The sequence below is a fragment of the Zea mays genome, chromosome 2 (genome assembly GCF_902167145.1).
Source record: "Zea mays cultivar B73 chromosome 2, Zm-B73-REFERENCE-NAM-5.0, whole genome shotgun sequence".
Classification (NCBI taxonomy): Eukaryota; Viridiplantae; Streptophyta; class Magnoliopsida; order Poales; family Poaceae; genus Zea; species Zea mays.
The window spans coordinates 13,943,053-13,962,898 of NC_050097.1; the positions used below are offsets into that span (position 1 = coordinate 13,943,053).

The window sequence follows — 19,846 nt, forward strand, 5'->3', positions numbered from 1 at the left end:
ATCACTCGGTAATGTCAGCTCAGGGGCATGTGGAATCGTCACTCCTGCTCATACAGGTTATTTGATCTTTTAGTAGCATAACCGATTCAAAATCTCCGTTTCTTAGACACGAACACTAAAAGACTAGTTTGGACTCCATTTTCCCAAGAGAAAATAAACTAATTTTTCTCAGAGAAATAGAAATTCCTTCGAAAATAGGATTCCAAACTAGCCCTAAAAGAGTGTTGCTACACATGCGACTACAGTGGTAGACTCAAGTACGAATAGAATTATCTAATGACTCATAATTCATTAGTTTAGAACAAGAAACAACAGTCATTTAATGACTCATGATTTATTAGTTTAGAAAAAGAAACAACAGTCGTAGATTAAGGTGTTTGAATATTATAGAGCTAATAGTTAGAGGGTGTTTGAATACACTAGAGCTAATAGTTAGTTGCTAAAATTAGTTGAGACATCTAAACAACCTAGCTAATAGTTCAGCTATTAGCTATTTTTTGTAAATTAGTTAATAGTTAGATAACTATTTGTTAGCTAGCTAATTCCACAAACATTTTTTATCCAACTAAATATTAGTTTTAGTGCATTCAAACACCCTCTTAGCTGGCTAAAAAATTGCTAACAAATAGCTAGCTAACTATTAACTAATTTACTAAAAATAGCTAATAGTTAAATTATTAGCTAGTGTGTTCGAATGTCTCCAGCTAATTTTAGCCACTAACTATTAAGAGCATCTCCAGAAGACTCCTCATTTTTAGCTCTATATTTGACTATCTATTTAACTTTTCATAAAGATTACACTCTATATGCAGTATCTCACTCCAACAGACTATCTATCTAGTTTAGCTAGTCAGGTGGCTAGCCAAATTTAGCTAGAGAGAGTCAATTTGAAGAGCCGGATAGCTTAACGAGTCAGATAGCTAATCTGTTGGAGAGTTATTTTGCTATTGAGTAGCCAAAATTTGGCTTGGCGAGTTATTTAGCTAGTCTCTTGGAGATACTCTAACTCTAGTGCATTCAAACACCCCCCTCTAACGTTGGCATCTAACGTTGGTTGAAGTTTCATCGAAGCATTTCTAATTAAGAAAGCATATAATGAACAATTGCAAGGGCTGGCAAACAAATGATCGCCAAACATACAAAAAAGTAAGACATGGCAGTGATGTAAATACAGGCGACATTTTGTATTCTTTGAAGCATCCATCACTCAGTTTACCATAATATCGGGGGAAGACTCAGGAACTAGATAGCTAATCAAAGAAATATGTAGAAATATGTCAAAAGATAGAACAAAGAATATCATCAGATGGTTTTATGCTACTTTTCGCTTTTCTTCTTCAGCAAACCACCGAATCTCTTCAGCAAAGGCTTCTTATGCTGTTGCGGCTGTTTAGTTGATGCTCTGCCACTGCTCTCATTAGTTGAGTGCAACCCATTGCTGTCAAGACCTGCATCCCCCTTGTTTGATTCCAAATCAACCTGCGAGTCACCATCATTATCCTTCTCCTTAGATGAATCACAGTCAGCAAACTTGCCGTTCTCCCACATTTTGGCAACTACCACAACAGGTTCATCATCCTCTTCAGTACCCCCCTTCTCATTATCTCCTTCCTTGGTGTTACCATTTATCAGGCTATCTTTTACATTAGCAAGCTGGAAAGAGAGTTCCTTAACCTTCTCAGAAGCTGCTAATTCCTTTGCCTGCAGGTCGTCGTTCTCCTGTTTTATGTTCTGTAATTCATTCTCTTGGTCTAATATGTTCTCCTTCCATCGGATAGTTTCAGCGCTGGCTTCCTCCCTGATTCTGTTTGCTTCCATTAGCTGAGACTCAAGCTGCTGCAGCTTCTCCTGCAACTCAGTGTTTTCACGTTCTTTCTCTTTAACAACCTCCAAGGTCCTGATCATCTGAACTCTGATAGCAACTATCTCTTCCTCTGAATTCTTAATAGAATTGACAAAACTTAGCTCTTTGGAATGCCATTCCTCATGTGCACTCTTTGCTTCTGCTTTCAGTCTTTCAACTGTTTTCGTAAGGCAAACCTTCTCATAGTTTGCCTCATCAAGCAATAGCTCATAGTTCTCCTTAGTATTCTTCAGACTCAAGCTAAGCTCCTCTACCTGTGCCTGAGCACGCTCAATCTCATCTTGTTTGAGAAGGTACTTCTCTTGCGCCTCTCTGGATTCAGCTGACATTTCCTGTAAGGCTGAGGCCAGACCCTCCATTGCCTTCTTAGTTTTCTCAAGCTCATCTTTGTTTGCCTCAAGCTTGTCAGTCAGCTGGTTCTTCTGTTCATTCAAGGTCTCAGTTTCTAAGGTAGTACTCTTATCACTGTTCAGGGCCTCCATTTTCTCTTCTTCCACTGTATGGAGCTTCAGCCTAAGCCCTTCAACCTCTGTCCATAGATCCGCCGCCTCTTTCTCTGCTGCATCTGCCCGTTGGCCGGACACAACAATATCATTCTTGAGCTTTGTCTGCTCATCCTCAAAGAACCTTACTTTGTCACGAAGAGCAGCAACTTCAGATTCTCTGTCACGAAGCAAACTACTTGTTGAATCCAATTCTTCCATTGCTGAATTCAAAGATTCACCCTTCAAAATATTAGACTGATCAGCCTCTTCCAATCTGACCTCGAGAAGCTGTGCCTTCTTCTGCCATTCATCAGCTAACTGCTTTGACTTGGAACCAAAATTCCTAGCATCATCAACATCACTCTCAAGTTCATCAATCATGCGCTCCAATCGAACCGCCTTTTCTTCAGCAGCCTTTTTTTTCTGAAGCTCAAGCTTTAATGCAAAGTTCTCTTCTTCAAGATTCTGAATCCTCTCTGCAGTCTTCTTCCTGTTGCCATCCACCTTGGAATCAACCAGCCCTTTGAGGCGTGTAACCTCTGCAATGAGATGCTCAACTTCCTGGGCCTTCACCTCAGAAGCCCTAACGGCATCATCTACCTGGCTGAGGGCTTCATTCTTGGCATCGACTGCATCGGCCAGCTCGTACCTAGCCTTCTCAAGCTGCTCCACTGTCGACCGCAGCACAGCGTCATCATCCTCCTGCTGGTCGTGGATGCTTGCCTGCTTCGACTCTCCGGCAGGGAGTTTGTCTGCCTCCTGCGCCTCAATAGCCCTCCTTTGCACATCAAGAGCATCTTGCAGCTTGGCATTGGCCTCATCAGCCACCTTCTTGGCACGCTCCAGCTCAGCAAGAACTCTGCACTTCTCCTTCTCGTTCTCCAGCAACTGCTCTTTGGCCTTCACGAGCTCTTCACGGATCTCGGCAAGCTGCGCCTGCTGCTCCTGCGGCCGCTTTGCGGGCTTCCCCTTCTGAAACCATCAATACAACTCTGAATTCCGCAAAAAAAGCACGCGGATTTTCGCGCCCGCAGGCAGGCATGGTAGTCTCGATTGCTATACCTCGGGAGGCGTGGCGAGGCGAGAGGCGGCGGCCTTGGGCGTGGGCGCCTTGCGGTCGGCCGACCCCGAGCCGGGGGACTTGTCAGCCGCCCGCGGCGTGCCATGGCCGGCGGCGCTTGCCTTGGGCACGGCCGGCTTGCGCGGCTTGCTGTCCTTGGGGGTTGGCGGCGTGCCGCCTCCGCCCCCCTTCTTCTCCTTGTCCGGTTTGCTGTTGCTCTTCGCCTCGGCGGAGCTAGATCTGCTCTCCAACCAAGAAATGGAACCACCGTCAGACGGTGAAGGATCCACCGCCACTGCCCACTGCCCGCGGGGATCCACCTCGCGCGCGGAGGCGCAGTGATCAAGAACCAGCACAGAAGGGTGTGATGAACGCTTACTTGGTATTGGAGCCCTGCATTGCGGCGCCTGCGTTTCTGCAGCTGTTGCCTGGCCTCCTCTTGTGCCTTTGCTGTGTCGGCGTTGCTCCCTAACGGGTAGTGCTAAGATTGCGGAGAAATTTGGGGGAGGGAGCGGTGGGTGAGCGGTTGCGACCGCGCTGCCACTAGTTGGAGAAGATGGACGGGGGAGCGGTGGGGCTGCGGCCTGCGGTTGCGCCTACAAGTAGAAGACACCGCCTCCGATCAGCATCCCTGTGGGTCTGCTGTTGGTCGCGTGGGGTCCCGTCTTCACATTTTCCTCGCAGGTTTTCATTGGGAAGACGGAAGAGAGTGAGGGAGGGAGGGAGGCAGGCGAAGTGGCCGGGACACCGGGCAGCCATGCGTGGTGGGCTGGTGGTGGCTACTGGCTAGGGAGACGGAACGGACGGCTTGGAACGCGTTCGTCTTTTCTTTTCTTTCACTGTTAGAGTATCTTTGAAATAGAAAGTAAAATAGGAAATAGGATAGAGGTCTACCGGAGATAGTCTTAATGTTTATTTTAAAATATAATGCTATTTTTAATAGTAGTACTTTTATGGTTCTTTTCTTTCCTTATAATAGCCCAAGGTTCAACTTAAAAAAATACATTCAACAGTGTCTAATTTTATCATTTTTATAAAAAAAAGTCTTCACTAATCTCTACTACTCTATATGTTAGTACTGTAGGCGTCCACACTTTTGGTTCTGCCATCGCGTGCTACGCTCCCTCCCCGCCCCCGCAATCCCCGCGCCCCGCCCCACAGTCCCGCAATTCCTCCCCGCCGTCAATGGAAGGTCGCGCCGCTCCCACAGTCTGCGCCATCAACGCCTCGCCCGCAGTCCGCAGTCCCTCCCCGCCGTCAATGGAAGGTCGCGTCGCGCCCGCAGTCCCGCGGTTCTGCCGCTGGCGCACCCCGCCCCGCATCGCTCCCGCGGCCGCATCCCCGCCCCGCACCCCGCCCGCAGCCCGCATCCCGCCCGCGAGCACCCTGGACGCCAGCGACAAAGCGGCTGAGGGCATGGGCGTCAGAGGCGAAGGAGAGGTGGGCGGCGCGGACGTCCGGTGGCGTGAATGTCGCCCCTTCCCCGCAGCTGTCACCAGCGCGGTCCAAGCCCGGATCCATGGCGTCGCCCTCGCCCCCCCCCCCCCCCGCCAATCTTGCAGTCGCGGCCCCTTCAACACCGGAGACGTCGCCCTTCCCACCTTCCCCACCGGATCCGCGGTGCTCGCTTCTTCCGGTGATTCGGGGAGGCCATGCCCCCCCCCCTCGGTCGCACCCCCTCTCTCCCCCTCGCCGCGTCCTGCCTCTGGGCCGCCGTGCCACCCCTCCCTCCCCCTCGCCGCCATCACCGAGCAACATCGATCCAAGGAGCTAGCGTCTTCCTCGGTGAGGTCGATCTCGATGATCTTGACCTTGGTAGCGAGGCCACGGAGGAAGGCAGATGCGGCCGAGGGGGAGGTCGAGATCCGGCGCCTGGAGGAGGCCATCCACGGTGCCATGGTGCGTGGCATGCAAATGTAGCGAGGCGGGCGGTGTGGGTCATTCTCTCTGTCTCGACCTTGCCAGTTACATCAGGTACGTCGCCGGCGGGGGATGGATGGCTGGTGTCATTATTTGTCGCTCCTTTCTTCTGTCTAATTTCCTCAATACTGCTCGATATCGCATCACCAACCGGCAGCAGGTGTTCGACCTCGGCAAGTACAACGAGACGTGCCACAACATTGTCCCCAAGTACATCTCTGAGTGGGAGGCCATGGTCACATGTACGAGGAGGTGGATTGACTTCAAGAACGACTACAAGACCATGGACCTCAACTTCATGGAGAGCGTCTGGTACTCTGGTGGGTGTTTGCAAAGCTCTGGGAGAAGGACCTCATCTATAAGGGCATCAAGGTTGCATCTCTAACCTTTACAATCTCGGTACTTGCGAATCAAATGTCATGCAGTACTTCTACGCGTAGCTGCCCATGGAGGCTCTAGAGCTGCGCTACCGGATGAAACGAATCCTTGTGATCTGGTTGGTGCCGCCTAGCCGCTGGCCATTGCGCGTGGAGGTGGTGGACTGGACGACGAGGAGGTTGGAAGGATTCGGGGAGCGGTGGATGGTGGGGCGATGTAATCAAGAATTGGAATGGGCTGGAGACGACGACGAAGGAAGAAGTCTTCTCTTCTTTGTTAATCTATACTACTTCTTAAGACTCCATGTAGATGTTCACAGAAGTAATATATTGGCATCTAAAGAGAATGTTAGCGAGCTTTTCTTTCATTTGTTCTCTTGTTATTATTTCTCCTGTCATTACTTTCGCCACCAGATTTTTGGTTTTAGATTCGTATCTTTCGCAGCTCAGTACTCAGTATTTCTTTCCATTTCGGCAGTTGAAACCTTATCAGACTAGATCTGTGATGGCTTTCCTTATCACTGTACAGGGTCATCTGCACACCAACAGGGACTGTGACAATGTGTGGACCTTCATTCTAACAGATGCAACCTTCAAGAGCGCTGAGATTCAAGAAACACTGAGCAAGGTGAATTTGTTGTCCCCTCTGAGCTTTGTTTGTGTGAATCTAAACAATCGGCCATGTAATTGACTAGAGTACCATGGCTGCAAACATTTTATCCGTATTGAATATGGAATATGGTTTTGCTCGTATTGAATATGGAATATGGCTGCCAACATTTTATCCGTATTTTTAGATATATAACAAAAACTATACATTTGAATAGTATGTCTAGAGCATGTATACTTGAGTGACCAATGAGCATTGAATTTTACTGCATATGATGGAAGAAATGTACTATTGTTACTGATAAGGTCAAAATGCTGCAGTACTATTGTTACTGATATCTACCAATGTGCTTATTACATGCTACTTGTAGTAGTAACAACAAAGAGTCAAAGACTCTGAAGCTTTGGTGCCTGGCGGTAAGACTTCTGAAAGAAATGTGGAAGAGGTGGATTTTTTGGCATATTACACGTTGAATAGCATGAATAGCATTTTATTCCATATGCGGTGCGAAGATATTTCTTGCATGTTGCTGCTATGTTCTTGTGTAAAATTCGACATATGCATGTTCCAATCCCCTTAATGTGTTCATGACATGTGGGTCCATGATCAACATGTCAGTGACACATTTTGGGATTGCAAATTTTGCAATGGCAAATAACTAACCTCTTTCTGCACAAAGGTAACTCCATGTTCCATGTGTATTTCAGAAAATACGGTTTAAGTGATGATACAGTGGATTTCGTTGGACATGCACTTGCTCTTCATAGAGATGATCGTTATCTCGATGAACCGGCACTTGATACAGTGAAAAGGATGAAAGTAAGTCTTGGCCAAAGCTGCTCCCTAGCTGTTGCTATGGATAAACTTGTGTGGTTCCTAATGCTTGGAATATATTTCCTTTATATAGTGCAGTTATATTTACCTATTGTGTGCCTTTACCTATATGCAGACTCTCTTGCACGCTTTCAAGGAGGATCACCTTATATCTATCCACTATATGGGCTGGGTGAGCTACCACAGGTCTGTCAAAATCGAATTTGTTAATGTAATACTTCTCGAGTAGGCACATGTTCCTTGTTCATGATCAGTGCTTGTTTTGGGCTACAGGGTTTTGCACGACTGAGTGTTGTTTATGGTGGTACTTACATGTTAAACAAGCCAGATTGCAAGATCTTCTTTTTCACCTCGTTTCACATAATTTGAATAACAAGAAAATGCTCTCATTTTTTTCCTGTGTTGCCTCATTTTCTCAACTACTCTATGTTAGCAGTGTAGGCGTCCACACTGCCGCGTTCTACCACCCGCAGCCGCCCCACGCCGCAACCCGCAGCCGTCCCGTAGGCAACCGCCCGCATCCGCGGCAGCGCCGCAGCCGCGGCTTCCATCAATCGCCAGCGCGCCCTCCACACTCCTGCCATCCGAGGAAAGCCTTCCATCCATGGCGCCGTTGCTGCAATTCCCCCAGCGATCCGCGCTACCTCCATTGCCCACGCGATCCACGCTCCCTCCATTGCCACCGCGATGTTGCCTTCCCAGGAACCCATCCATCCATGGCGTCGTTGCTGCAAGTGCCCCGCAATCAACTCCATTGCCACCGCGATCCCCTTCCACCGACGGCACTCACCTTCCATCGACAAAACTGCTCTTCCTCCATTCCACCGACGGCACTCACCTCTCAGATCCCGTGCTCATCACCATCCTGCCCCTCGCTCGCCGCCCCATCTCACTCTGATAAATTATATTGTTTGCTAGCATTTGTTATTTAGGTTCAAAGAATGCAAAGTTGACTTGACTTAATCAAAGGTGTGATCTGAATTATTAAACGAACATTAGAAGACGTGTTGAGGATCTAGAAATACATGCAAAATCCCAAACTGTAGAAATTAGCAAACTAAATCCAAACTGTAGAGTGTGAACTGTAGGTATAGATGTCACCTAGCAATTAGCAAGTCATCAACATAAGTAGAGGTTTGGCCATACTAAGCATTTCACCTCAAGGTTGCCGAGTGGCCATGGTTAAGAACCGATCTGCTAGACTTTTTCAGAAACAGACATTCTTGCAAGTTCTGACTGAAATTCATGATTTGCTAATTAACAGACTATTCTTTCCTCCAGACAGACCCATTTGCTAATTAACAGACTATTCTTTCCTCCACACCAGTTTCCATACAGCCTTGTTTCCATACAGCTATCTTGTCCTGATTAGCATTGGGCCAACACATGTGAGAACACCAGTTTCAGTTTGTCAGTTGTACTGTTCCTAGGAGGCTGTTTGCAGCCTGATGATCAACTATATTTGTAACTGGTGAATGAGTTACTTCCAACTGGCTAATTGATAAGTATTCAGAGTGACTGAAATTCATGATTTGCTAATTAACAGACTATTCTTTCCTCCAGACAGACCCATTTGCTAATTAACAGACTATTCTTTCCTCCACACCAGTTTCCATACAGCTATCCTGTCCTGATTAGCATTGGGCCAACAAATGTGAGAACATCAGTTTCAGTTTATCAGTTGTACTGTTCCTAGGAGGCTGTTTTAGTAGCTAAGTATTAGCTTTGTGTTTTTGCCATAGATGACTTGTTGAGGGATGATCCCATGGTCATTTGTATGTTTCCAATTTGTGTTTTTATTAAATCATTGTCTAATTGGTGTCAGGTCTTCTTCCATGGGCGGATCATTATCGACTGGTGGTGTCAGGTCTTCTTCCATGGGCGGTGTCGTGGAGCAACTGATTGTCTCACGTATTTGACCAGCAACAAGGGACGAAGATTGGAGCTGTGTGAATTGTGTGGAGGCAACATGAGTCAGGAGCATTTCATCTGGTGAGTACCGAGTACATCCCAATCCTTCTTTTTTCTATGAAAATTGTAGCTGTGTTAGTTACAGGCTGTACTAAATAAAGTTCCAATAATAAATTTATGTGTTGTTGTTTTTTAGGGTTTAGGGTTTAGAGTTTTGGGTGTGAGTTGCAGGCTGTCGATGCCATGAATCATGAAATGTGATCCCATGTGTACTTATGATCTTATTTGAGTCAGGTTGTATTACATGTCACTCTGTCAGGTAATTGCCTGAATTCTAAACATTGAGTCTGTCCGGCTGTAGAGTGTACTTATGAAGGTCAAGTGTTCTGAATTCTGAACACTGGTTGTTCGGATCAGCTGGGTGTGCCTTAATTTCGGGTTGTGGTTGTTAGTTACTTTGTGTGTATGTCCGGCTGCAGAGTTTGTGTCTTTCTAAAAATTGATATGCCTGCTAAATTGTTGGCATGTCTTTTGGGCAGATTTACAGAGAAGTAAAGAGAAGTTGTTTACATTTAGTCATCCTCTGTATCTGAAACAAGACTATGTTTCTACCTTGTCTTTCTCATGGTTCTTAGCCTATGGCCGAAGCTTCCATGCTTGATTCTTCAAACATCCAATGCAGATCCCTTTTCTCTGATGGATATGCTGAAAATTAAGTGCACATGTAGGTCTCACCAACAGGGTTGTCTTTATTCCTGATAATGCATGTGTTACGGTAGGTGATTTGAGTTTGTAATGATGTTTCCCTTCTTTTAGCGATCTAATAACTCTTATATCCCTCTCAACTTATTGGCTGGAGACATGTGATGAGGCCTGAAACTACCATTTTAAGTTACTCTATTTAATACATTCTTTTGGATCAATGGATTCTGAAACTCTTTTTGGACTTGTTTTGCAGCCATTTGACTGGATTAAGAAAACTTTCTTCGAGAAACCCCAACCAGAGGCATAAAAGGCTTGCAAATCTGCAACTTTGGTACATCACTTTTGTCCGGGATGGTTCTCTGACTGAAGAGAACTTGGATAACTCAGCAAATAATACGAGACCCCCTCGTGTTTCCTTGTTTGTTTTTTATTATTCAGATGTAGGCAATCCCCACGAGGGAGACAGGGAACAGAGAAACTGCTTGGTTCACCTGTGTTATATAATACTCCTGTATTATCCAACATGCATGTTTTAAAACATAAATTGATCCACAAATATATCTTGCTGATTAATATTGGACTATGTTGTCATGTTCGAATGTTCCCATCACTATAAGGAGGAAAAACAATGATGGCAACTTGGCGATGCTTTCCTTTCATGTTTCATCGTTATCGCTTTATCGCGCGTTCAACAGTTCCACTACGTTTGTGTGACATCAACCTGTCATGTTTTTCTTGAAATTAACAGAGGCAAATAACGTGCATTGTTTGGGCTTTGAACCTTTTTGCTATTTGCAATTATACACGGTCTGATTACGATTATGATATGTTCAGCGTACTGTAAAGTATTCTCTCCATTCTTATTTAGCGTTAGGGGTTCCTTTCAGTTTTCCAGCTTGTTCTTTGGCCGGATGATCTTTATCATGTTCTCTATCCTCTAGATGGTAGAGGTATGCCACATCTTACCATGTACGGTGAGTCTTATATCCCTCGGCACAGTTTGTACCATCATTTTTAAAGGCTCGTTTGATAGAGCTTCGTTCCATAATTTTTTTAGTTCCGAGAGTTGATTCTCCAATAGAATGATTTCGAATGATTCTCTATCAGAAGTGAATCTTTCTAACGAAAACGATTTAGCAAAAGTTCGTAAAGTGATTTCTGAATTACCTTTACATAGAAATTCTGTAGTGAACACAAGCAATAAGGAGAGGAGCATTTTAGTCTTTGTGTACTTTATTTAATGTGTTTAGAATCTATATAGTCCCTGAAACTAAACATGGTAGGGATGAAAATTTAATTTCTAAAATAAACGTTAGTCCTAGAACTAACGGGGCCTGAATTCATGGTTTACAAAACTGGCGGTAAACCGGTCGGTTTACCGAAAACGCCGGGTGCGGTTTCGCTTAACCACCGGGGTTTTTTTTTCAAAATTTGTTCCAAATTCAAAAATTTTGAAAAATCCCATAAAAACCTAAAACCACCGGTAAACCGTTTTTGGACCGGTAAACCGTTATTTTAGACCGGTAACCCGCCAAATTTTACCGGAAAACCGGATTTATGTATACATGGTTTCAGTTGCGCTCGAACCAATTGTCTTGACCTTGAATGGACATTTTGATGGTTATTTCATGAATGTTCAGGTCAACGGCAAGAGAAACCAATTGCGTTGTATGAGTTTTAGATCATAACTCAAGATTTTTGTAGATCTTGGTGCTATTTCATCTGATGCGTCATGTTTCGGTGATTGATTTATAGTGAACCTGTAAGATGTAAAATGACCTTTATGACAGAACCAGCTGCAAGAACAGAGTATTCTGAGGAACCTTTGTTGAAGTAAATGTAATTGAGTTTCCTAGCAACCTTGTTCCTGCTGGTATCATATTTCTTTGAGCTAATCTTGTTCATCAGCTTTATATGGCTCTTGCTATGAACAGAAGCTATGTACTTTTCCGGATTTTGTATATTATAGTGATGTTTGCACTCTCCATCCGTTTTCAGTTTCATTGTTACTTTCGTCGCAACGCACGGGCACTCACCTAGTCTATATACAAGTGCGGGTTGAATCATGTCGGCGTTTCGAGACCGGGGGTCCCTCGGGCCGACGAGTGAGTGTCGCCGCGTGCCCCAGCCCAGATGGGTCGAGCGCGTGGGCGAGCGCGAAGGGGAGAAGGAGCGAGACGGCCGACGACCGGCGTGAGAGAGAGGTGGGAATCCCGCGGCCTTCGTGTTCGTCCCACGCCCACGTCGGGTGCGCTTGCAGTAGGGGGTTACAAGCGTCCACGCGGGAGAGGGAAGCGAGCGGCCCCAAGAGAGCGCCTGTCCCGTCCTCGTCCCCGCGCGGCCAACCCTCTCTAAGAGGGCACTGGTCCTTCCTTTTATAGGCGTAAGGAGAGGATCCATGTGTACAATGGGGGTGTAGCAGAGTGCTACGTGTCTAGCGGGGGAGAGCTAGCGCCCTAAGTACATGCTGATGTGGCAGCCAGAGAGATTTTGGCACCCAGCTGGTGTGATGTCGTGGCCGTCGGAGGAGCGACGGAGCCTGGCGGAGGGACAGCTGTCGGAGCGGTTGAGTCCTTGCTGACGTCCTCCTGCTTCCGTAAGAGAGCTGAGAGCCGCCGTCGTCACAGAGCATGCGGGGCGCCATCATTGCCTATCTGGCGGAGCTAGCCAGATGGGACACCGGTCTTGTTCTCTGCGGCCCGAGTCAGCTCGGGGTAGGGTGATGATGGCGCTCCCTGTTGACGTGGCTGGCCTGCACCCTAGGTTGGGCGACGTGGAGGCTCCTCCGAAGCCGAGGTCGAGTCTGTCTTCCATGGCCGAGGCCGAGCCCTTGGGTTGGGCGAGGCGGAGGTCGTTCGGCAGAGACCAGGGCGGAGTCCGAGCCCTAGGGTCGGGCGAAGCGGAGTTCGTCGTCTTTCGGGGCTGAGCCTGAGTCCGAGCCCTGGGTCGGGCGGAGCGGAGTTCGCCGTCTTCCGGGACTTAGCCCGAGTTCGAGCCCTGGGTCGGGCGGAGCGGAGTTCGCCGTCTTCCGGGACCTAGCCCGAGTCCGAGCCCTGGGTCGGCCGGAGCGGAGTTCACCGTCTTCCGGGACCTAGCCCGAGTCCGAGCCCTGGGTCGGGCGGAGCGGAGTTCGCCGTCTTCCGGGACTTAGCCCGAGTCCGAGCCCTGGGTCGGGCGGAGCGGAGTTCACCGTCTTCCGGGACCTAGCCCGAGTCCGAGCCCTGGGTCAGGCGGAGCGGAGCTTCCTATGGTGCCTTTGGCAGGGCCTGACTACCTATCAGTCTCACTCTGTCAAGTGTCACTGCAGTCGGAGTGGCGCAGGCGGCGCTGTCCTTCTGTCAGGCCGGTCAGTGGAGCGGCGAAGTGACGGCGGTCACTTCGGCTCTGCCGGGGGGCGTGCGTCAGGATAAAGGTGTCAGGCCACCTTTGCGTTAAATGCTCCTGGGATTCGGTCGGTCGGTGCGGCGATTTAGTCAGGGTTGCTTCTTAGCGAAGGCAGGGCCTCGGGCGAGCCGGAGATGTGTCCGCCGTTGGAGGGGGCCTCGGGCGAGACGGAAATCCTCCAGGGTCGGCTGCCCTTGTCCGAGGCTAGGCTCGGGCGAGGCATGATCGAGTCGCTCGAATGGACTGATCCCTGACTTAATCGCACCCATCAGGCCTTTGCAGCTTTATGCTGATGGGGGTTACCAGCTGAGAATTAGGAGTCTTGAGGGTACCCCTAATTATGGTCCCCGACAGTAGCCCCCGAGCCTCGAAGGGAGTGTTAGCACTCGCTTGGAGGCTTTCGTCGCACTTTTTTGCAAGGGGACCAGCCTTTCTCGGTTGCATTTTGTTCCAGTGGGTGCGCGCGAGCGCACCCGCCGGGTGTAGCCCCCGAGGCCTCGGAGGAGTGGTTTCACTCCTCCGAGGTCTTAATGCCTTGCGTAACGCTTCGGCCGGTCTGGTTGTTCCCTCATGCGAACTGGCCGTAGCCCGGGTGTACGGTCGGGGCCCAAGTTCTCGGGCTGGTACGTTGACGCTGTCAACGGTTCGGCCAGAGCCGGGTTGGCGAGAGCAGCCCCCGAGCCTCCGCACAGGGCGAGAGGGCGATCAGGGACAGACTCGGCTTTTTTACATACGCCCCTGCGTCGCCTTTCCGCAAGGAGGAGGGGGGGAGAAGCGCCATGTTACCCTCGATGGGCGCCGAACATGGTGTCTCCGGTGAGCTGCAAGCGGGTAATCCGAGTGGACGTCTGTGCCCCGTTCGTTAGGGGTCGGCTAGGGGCCCAGAGGCACGCCCAAAAGTACCTGCGGGTGATCTGCCGGACCCGGTCCCCTGGCGACGGGGTCCGAGGGCTCGATGCCTCCCTCTGATGGGATTCCGTTACAAGATCGCTCCCGCTGGTCTCGGAAATGTCCTAGGGTACCTCGGGAGCGCAGCCCGAGCCTTGGTTATGTATCGAACGTACCCCTGGTCATCCCTCGCTCGGCGTCTGAGGCGGCTGTGAACCCTTCGGGGGCCAGCCTTCGAACCCCTTATCAGTAATGGGCGCGGAGCCCGAGTAGCCTGAGGCGGCCGTGGAACCCTTCGGGGGGCCGGCCTTCGAACCTCTGACCAGTAGTGGGTGTAGGGCCCACGCGATCTGAGGCGGCTGTTGAACCCCTCGGGGGGCCAGCCTTCGAACCTCTGATCAGTAGGGAGGCTCGGAACCTGGTTCCTTCACGGGGAAGGATCCTTTTCGGGGTATCCCCCTTTCCCGGTCCCTGTTGCAAGAGATAGAGAAAGAGGAAAAAAGGAAAAGGATACGAAATCGAACGACGTGGCGTACCTTTTTTGGCGCGGTTTTTACGGCGAAGGCGAAGCGTCGCCCGCTTCTCCTGCCAGAAGCGTCGTCTGTCCCTCCGCGGAGTTAATGCGACGGGGCGAGTTGTTGGCAGGGCGGCCGTTGCGCGTGCGCGAGCCGTTCGAGGAACGGCTGTTTCGCTTCGCGTTTTTTGAATCCCGCATCCGGTCCGGGCGGAACGTTGGAAACGGTCTCGCCTTGGTCTTTATATACCTGGGAGAGGGTCTGGTGACGGTTCTTCGCTCCGCTTCCTGCATCCTTCTTAGGTTTTCGCAACCCGAGAGACTTTAGCCAGAGAAGAGGAAACCGCCCTTCCAGCCCCCTGCGCCGCCATCCCTTCCGTTTGGTGATGGCTGACCGGGTGACCGTCATCTCGCCGCGCGATCCATGGCCCTTTTCCACGGTGACGGCGAGCGATCTGGAGGATCTGGTCGGCGAGGGTTTGCTTCGCCCTCTCACTGATGAGCAGCGACCGGAATGGATTCCTCCCGTGGGCGGAGCCGCTCCATCCCCACCGCCGGGGTACGTCGTGAGCTTCGTCTCCTTCCACGAGCGGGGATTCGGTGTGCCGACGGGCCGCTTTATGCGGGCGATCCTGTACCACTATGGGGTGGAGTTGCACAACCTCACCCCCAACTCCATCTCGCAGGCCGCTATCTTCGTAGCGGTGTGCGAGGGGTATTTGGGGATCGCCCCCCATTGGGATTTGTGGACCCATCTCTTTTTCGCGGAGCTTTTTGCCTCGCCGACGGGGGAGAGGAAGATCCGCGCAGCGGTGCGGGCCGGCGGCTGCACCCTCCTGCTGAGGCAGTCGCGGGCGTCGCAGTATATTCCTGCCATCCTCGCGTCCTCGAACAAGGGGTGGCAGCGCCGGTGGTTCTACCTCCGGAATGACGGCGAGTTGCTTCCGCCGTTCTCCCAGCGAGTAGTCACCACCGCCACCGACGCTTGGCGCCACGAGACCCCGCACGAAAGACAGAAGAACCTCGAACCCCTTCTCCAGGCCTTGGAGGCGTTACGGAAGGGGGGACTCACCGCTGCGGGAGTGATTGCCGCCATCCACCGTCGGAGGGTGCTTCCCTTGGCGGAGCGACAGCTATCGCTCTGGGAGATGACCCCGGAGGCTAACTGGGAGGGCTCGCGGATGTCCCCTGATCCTCTTCCCTTCGACGCCCTCCAATGTCGGGTGTCCGTTGCGTTGGGGAAGCCGGACCCCCACGCCTTCTCCCAGCTTCTGATGCGCCCCGACCAAGGGTGCGTAACTCTGGTGAGTGTTCGCTCCTTCCTTCTTCATACATTGGGTTGCTCCTGGTTCTTACGATCGGGTTTCTTTCCCCCTCCTTCTTCAGGAGGTGGGGTGGCACAAGCCTTCCCTGCCACGGGTCCCGCAGGATGCGGTGGACCGAGCAGCGCGGCGGGTCGCCGCGGAGGAGAAGAAGAGGAAGAAGGACGCGGAGAAGGCCCGGGCCCGTGAGCGGAGGCGGGCTCGAGACGCCTTGGAAAAGCGCCGTCGCCAGGAGGAGAGGGAGGGACTCCCGAGGGAGCCGTCGCCGGAAACGCCCGACGACGATGATGATGAGGAGGAGGAGGAGGACGACATGGCCGCCCGTCTCGGCCTCAGCCCCGGCTTGGGGTGTGGCCAGGAGCCGTCGAGTCAGCCCCCGAGCGGGCCGACGCCGTCAGTCCCCGGAGTCGGGGCGTCGGGGTCCCGGCCCGAGGCACGGGGGCAACCCGAGAGGGCACCTGACCCCTCGGCTGGAGGAGCTGAGGTGACTCCGGGGGGCCAGGCCAGGGTGTCTGCTCTCCGAGAGCCGCCACTCGCGCCGGCAGCGCATGGAGGTGACCCTCAAGTCACTGTGACAGTGCCTGGGCAATCTGCTCCCCGGGTGTCCAAAGCAAGGGTGGTGCCGAAGTTGCCGGCGAAGCGGACCTCAGCGGCTGTTCCGGGAGCTGGGATCCAAGAGACTTCCCCCCAGGCGCGGTGGATCATGGCCCGGAGCGGGTAGGTATCTCGGAATGTCTTCGTCCTGGCTTTCCATTCATATGTCTCGGCCGTGATTTTCCTTCTTCCCTCAGCAAGCGAAGCCATGGCCAGACCGACCTGGCACCCCGGAAGGCCCTTAAGACGGCGCCGGCCTGTGCGGCCAGCGCCGCTCCGGGCCTTGTCGTTCAGCCGACCCTCTCGCAAGGCGTCCCACCGCAGGGGGCTCGGGCGGCACCTGTCGCTGTGGAGCAGGTTCCCAAGGCTGGCTCTTCTGCCGAGGCGGCCATTGTGATAGGGGAGGCGGCTGACGCTGACGTGGTCCCGAGCCCACCTGACGTGCCGGCCATGCCGGCGCCTGCCGCTACCGAAGTCGCCGCCGTCCCAGTCGGAGAGCGACCGGTTGCTGCCGGCGTCGAGACGGCTGATGCGTCGGCGCCCAGTGCCTCGGAAGAGGTGGGCGTGGAGGCGCGATCCGTCCCGCCGGGCGGCAGCCTCATCGCTGTGCGGCGGAGCCCCGGGGCCCGGCGCCAGTTGCTCCGGTTTCGGACCCGCGAGGCCTCGGACCCTGTCTTCATTCTCGACGATGAACAGGAGGACCAGTCTTGGGATGAGCTCTGCGAGTGTGCTGAAGCAACGGTGGGGTCGCTCCGGTCGTCGCTGGAGGTTTTCTGCAGGGACGTCCCCAAAATCCTCCAGGTAACGGTTTCAGGCATACCTTTTCTTTTCTGTGAACGAGGCGTTCTTCGTGACGCCCCGTTTCCTTCCCCCAGGATCTGACGGATCGGAGCGCCGCCAAGTCGTCGTTCATCCGCCGCGAGGTCGATGTCTGGGGCTCGCTGCGATCCCTGAGGACCTCGCTCGCCGGGGCTACTGCGCGCCTTTCTCAGCAGGGTGCCAAGGTAGCGGACCTCCAGTTGCTCTGTACTGACCTGAGAGCCGAGGCGGCAGCGGCGCGCGCGGAGGCGGCAGCGGCGCGGGCAGAGGTGCAACGACAGCGGTCGGAGTTCGTCCAGGTCGTCGAGGAGCGGGACCAATCTCGGGGCCGGGCTGCCGAGGCCGAAAGCCGGGCTGAAACCCTCGCAGCCGACTTAGCCGCAGCCCAGGTCGCGGCCTCGGAGCAGCGTGCCCGAGCCGGAGGTACGCCTTGGCCGTCCTTGGTTCTTGTTCTTGTCTGTTTCCTCTGCTTGTGTTTGAGATCTTTCTTCTGGCTGTTCGCAGAGCTCGAGTCCGCCCTTGACGAGTCCGCCAAGGCGCTTGCCGAGGCGCTTGCCGGAGCTGCCGAGCAGAGGGAGGTCGACCTCGCGGCCATGTCCGAGGCCGTCTCGGACGTTTATCGGATCCTTGGCTCCGGCGACGTCCCCTCAGGAAGCTCCCCTCAAAGCCGCCTTCAAGCCTTGGGTGATCACGCGCGTGGCAGACTCCGCGAGGCGCTACACCACGGCGTTAGGCGGGCCTTCGCCGTGCTCGCTTCCCACTACGTTGTGGACCTGGAGCGGGTTAGTGAGGGGTATTGTCTTCCTGACGAAGACGAAGCTGCCCTGGCAGATGTCACCTAGCAATTAGCAAGTCATCAACATAAGTAGAGGTTTGGCCATACTAAGCATTTCACCTCAAGGTTGCCGAGTGGCCATGGTTAAGAACCGATCTGCTAGACTTTTTCAGAAACAGACATTCTTGCAAGTTCTGACTGAAATTCATGATTTGCTAATTAACAGACTATTCTTTCCTCCAGACAGACCCATTTGCTAATTAACAGACTATTCTTTCCTCCACACCAGTTTCCATACAGCCTTGTTTCCATACAGCTATCTTGTCCTGATTAGCATTGGGCCAACACATGTGAGAACACCAGTTTCAGTTTGTCAGTTGTACTGTTCCTAGGAGGCTGTTTGCAGCCTGATGATCAACTATATTTGTAACTGGTGAATGAGTTACTTCCAACTGGCTAATTGATAAGTATTCAGAGTGACTGAAATTCATGATTTGCTAATTAACAGACTATTCTTTCCTCCAGACAGACCCATTTGCTAATTAACAGACTATTCTTTCCTCCACACCAGTTTCCATACAGCTATCCTGTCCTGATTAGCATTGGGCCAACAAATGTGAGAACATCAGTTTCAGTTTATCAGTTGTACTGTTCCTAGGAGGCTGTTTTAGTAGCTAAGTATTAGCTTTGTGTTTTTGCCATAGATGACTTGTTGAGGGATGATCCCATGGTCATTTGTATGTTTCCAATTTGTGTTTTTATTAAATCATTGTCTAATTGGTGTCAGGTCTTCTTCCATGGGCGGATCATTATCGACTGGTGGTGTCAGGTCTTCTTCCATGGGCGGTGTCGTGGAGCAACTGATTGTCTCACGTATTTGACCAGCAACAAGGGACGAAGATTGGAGCTGTGTGAATTGTGTGGAGGCAACATGAGTCAGGAGCATTTCATCTGGTGAGTACCGAGTACATCCCAATCCTTCTTTTTTCTATGAAAATTGTAGCTGTGTTAGTTACAGGCTGTACTAAATAAAGTTCCAATAATAAATTTATGTGTTGTTGTTTTTTAGGGTTTAGGGTTTAGAGTTTTGGGTGTGAGTTGCAGGCTGTCGATGCCATGAATCATGAAATGTGATCCCATGTGTACTTATGATCTTATTTGAGTCAGGTTGTATTACATGTCACTCTGTCAGGTAATTGCCTGAATTCTAAACATTGAGTCTGTCCGGCTGTAGAGTGTACTTATGAAGGTCAAGTGTTCTGAATTCTGAACACTGGTTGTTCGGATCAGCTGGGTGTGCCTTAATTTCGGGTTGTGGTTGTTAGTTACTTTGTGTGTATGTCCGGCTGCAGAGTTTGTGTCTTTCTAAAAATTGATATGCCTGCTAAATTGTTGGCATGTCTTTTGGGCAGATTTACAGAGAAGTAAAGAGAAGTTGTTTACATTTAGTCATCCTCTGTATCTGAAACAAGACTATGTTTCTACCTTGTCTTTCTCATGGTTCTTAGCCTATGGCCGAAGCTTCCATGCTTGATTCTTCAAACATCCAATGCAGATCCCTTTTCTCTGATGGATATGCTGAAAATTAAGTGCACATGTAGGTCTCACCAACAGGGTTGTCTTTATTCCTGATAATGCATGTGTTACGGTAGGTGATTTGAGTTTGTAATGATGTTTCCCTTCTTTTAGCGATCTAATAACTCTTATATCCCTCTCAACTTATTGGCTGGAGACATGTGATGAGGCCTGAAACTACCATTTTAAGTTACTCTATTTAATACATT

General features: G+C 51.1%; 1 protein-coding gene and 2 long non-coding RNA genes across 3 annotated transcripts; 2 read left to right on the forward strand and 1 right to left on the reverse strand.

The window, feature by feature from the left end:
• Positions 1-1,113: 1,113 nt before the first annotated feature.
• Positions 1,114-4,288, reverse strand: LOC103646008 (WEB family protein At5g16730, chloroplastic). Its single transcript, XM_008670747.4, has 3 exons — positions 3,789-4,288; positions 3,412-3,649; positions 1,114-3,321 (listed from the first exon to the last, which is right to left on the reverse strand). The coding sequence occupies exons 1-3, from the start codon at positions 3,806-3,808 to the stop codon at positions 1,318-1,320; spliced, it is 2,262 nt and encodes a 753-aa protein (XP_008668969.1). The 5' UTR covers positions 3,809-4,288; the 3' UTR covers positions 1,114-1,317.
• A 4,815-nt stretch (positions 4,289-9,103) lies between these two features.
• On the forward strand, positions 9,104-9,756 carry LOC118476285 (uncharacterized). The gene is made up of 2 exons (XR_004856139.1): positions 9,104-9,142; positions 9,601-9,756. It is a non-coding gene; the product is annotated as an uncharacterized lncRNA (long non-coding RNA).
• A 9,221-nt stretch (positions 9,757-18,977) lies between these two features.
• LOC118476286 (uncharacterized) lies at positions 18,978-19,630 on the forward strand. Its single transcript, XR_004856140.1, has 2 exons — positions 18,978-19,016; positions 19,475-19,630. It is a non-coding gene; the product is annotated as an uncharacterized lncRNA (long non-coding RNA).
• Positions 19,631-19,846: the final 216 nt, after the last annotated feature.

What these genes read in the sequence shown, in the direction of transcription:
- LOC103646008 (XM_008670747.4), bottom strand. Translation starts at nt 3,808, where the DNA reads ATGCAGGGCTCCAATACCAA. An exon ending in ATGCAGGGCTCCAATACCAA is followed by an intron (nt 3,650 to 3,788) that starts GTAAGCGTTCAT and finishes GTTGGAGAGCAG; the next exon opens with ATCTAGCTCCGCCGAGGCGA. An exon ending in GCCTCGCCACGCCTCCCGAG is followed by an intron (nt 3,322 to 3,411) that starts GTATAGCAATCG and finishes TGATGGTTTCAG; the next exon opens with AAGGGGAAGCCCGCAAAGCG.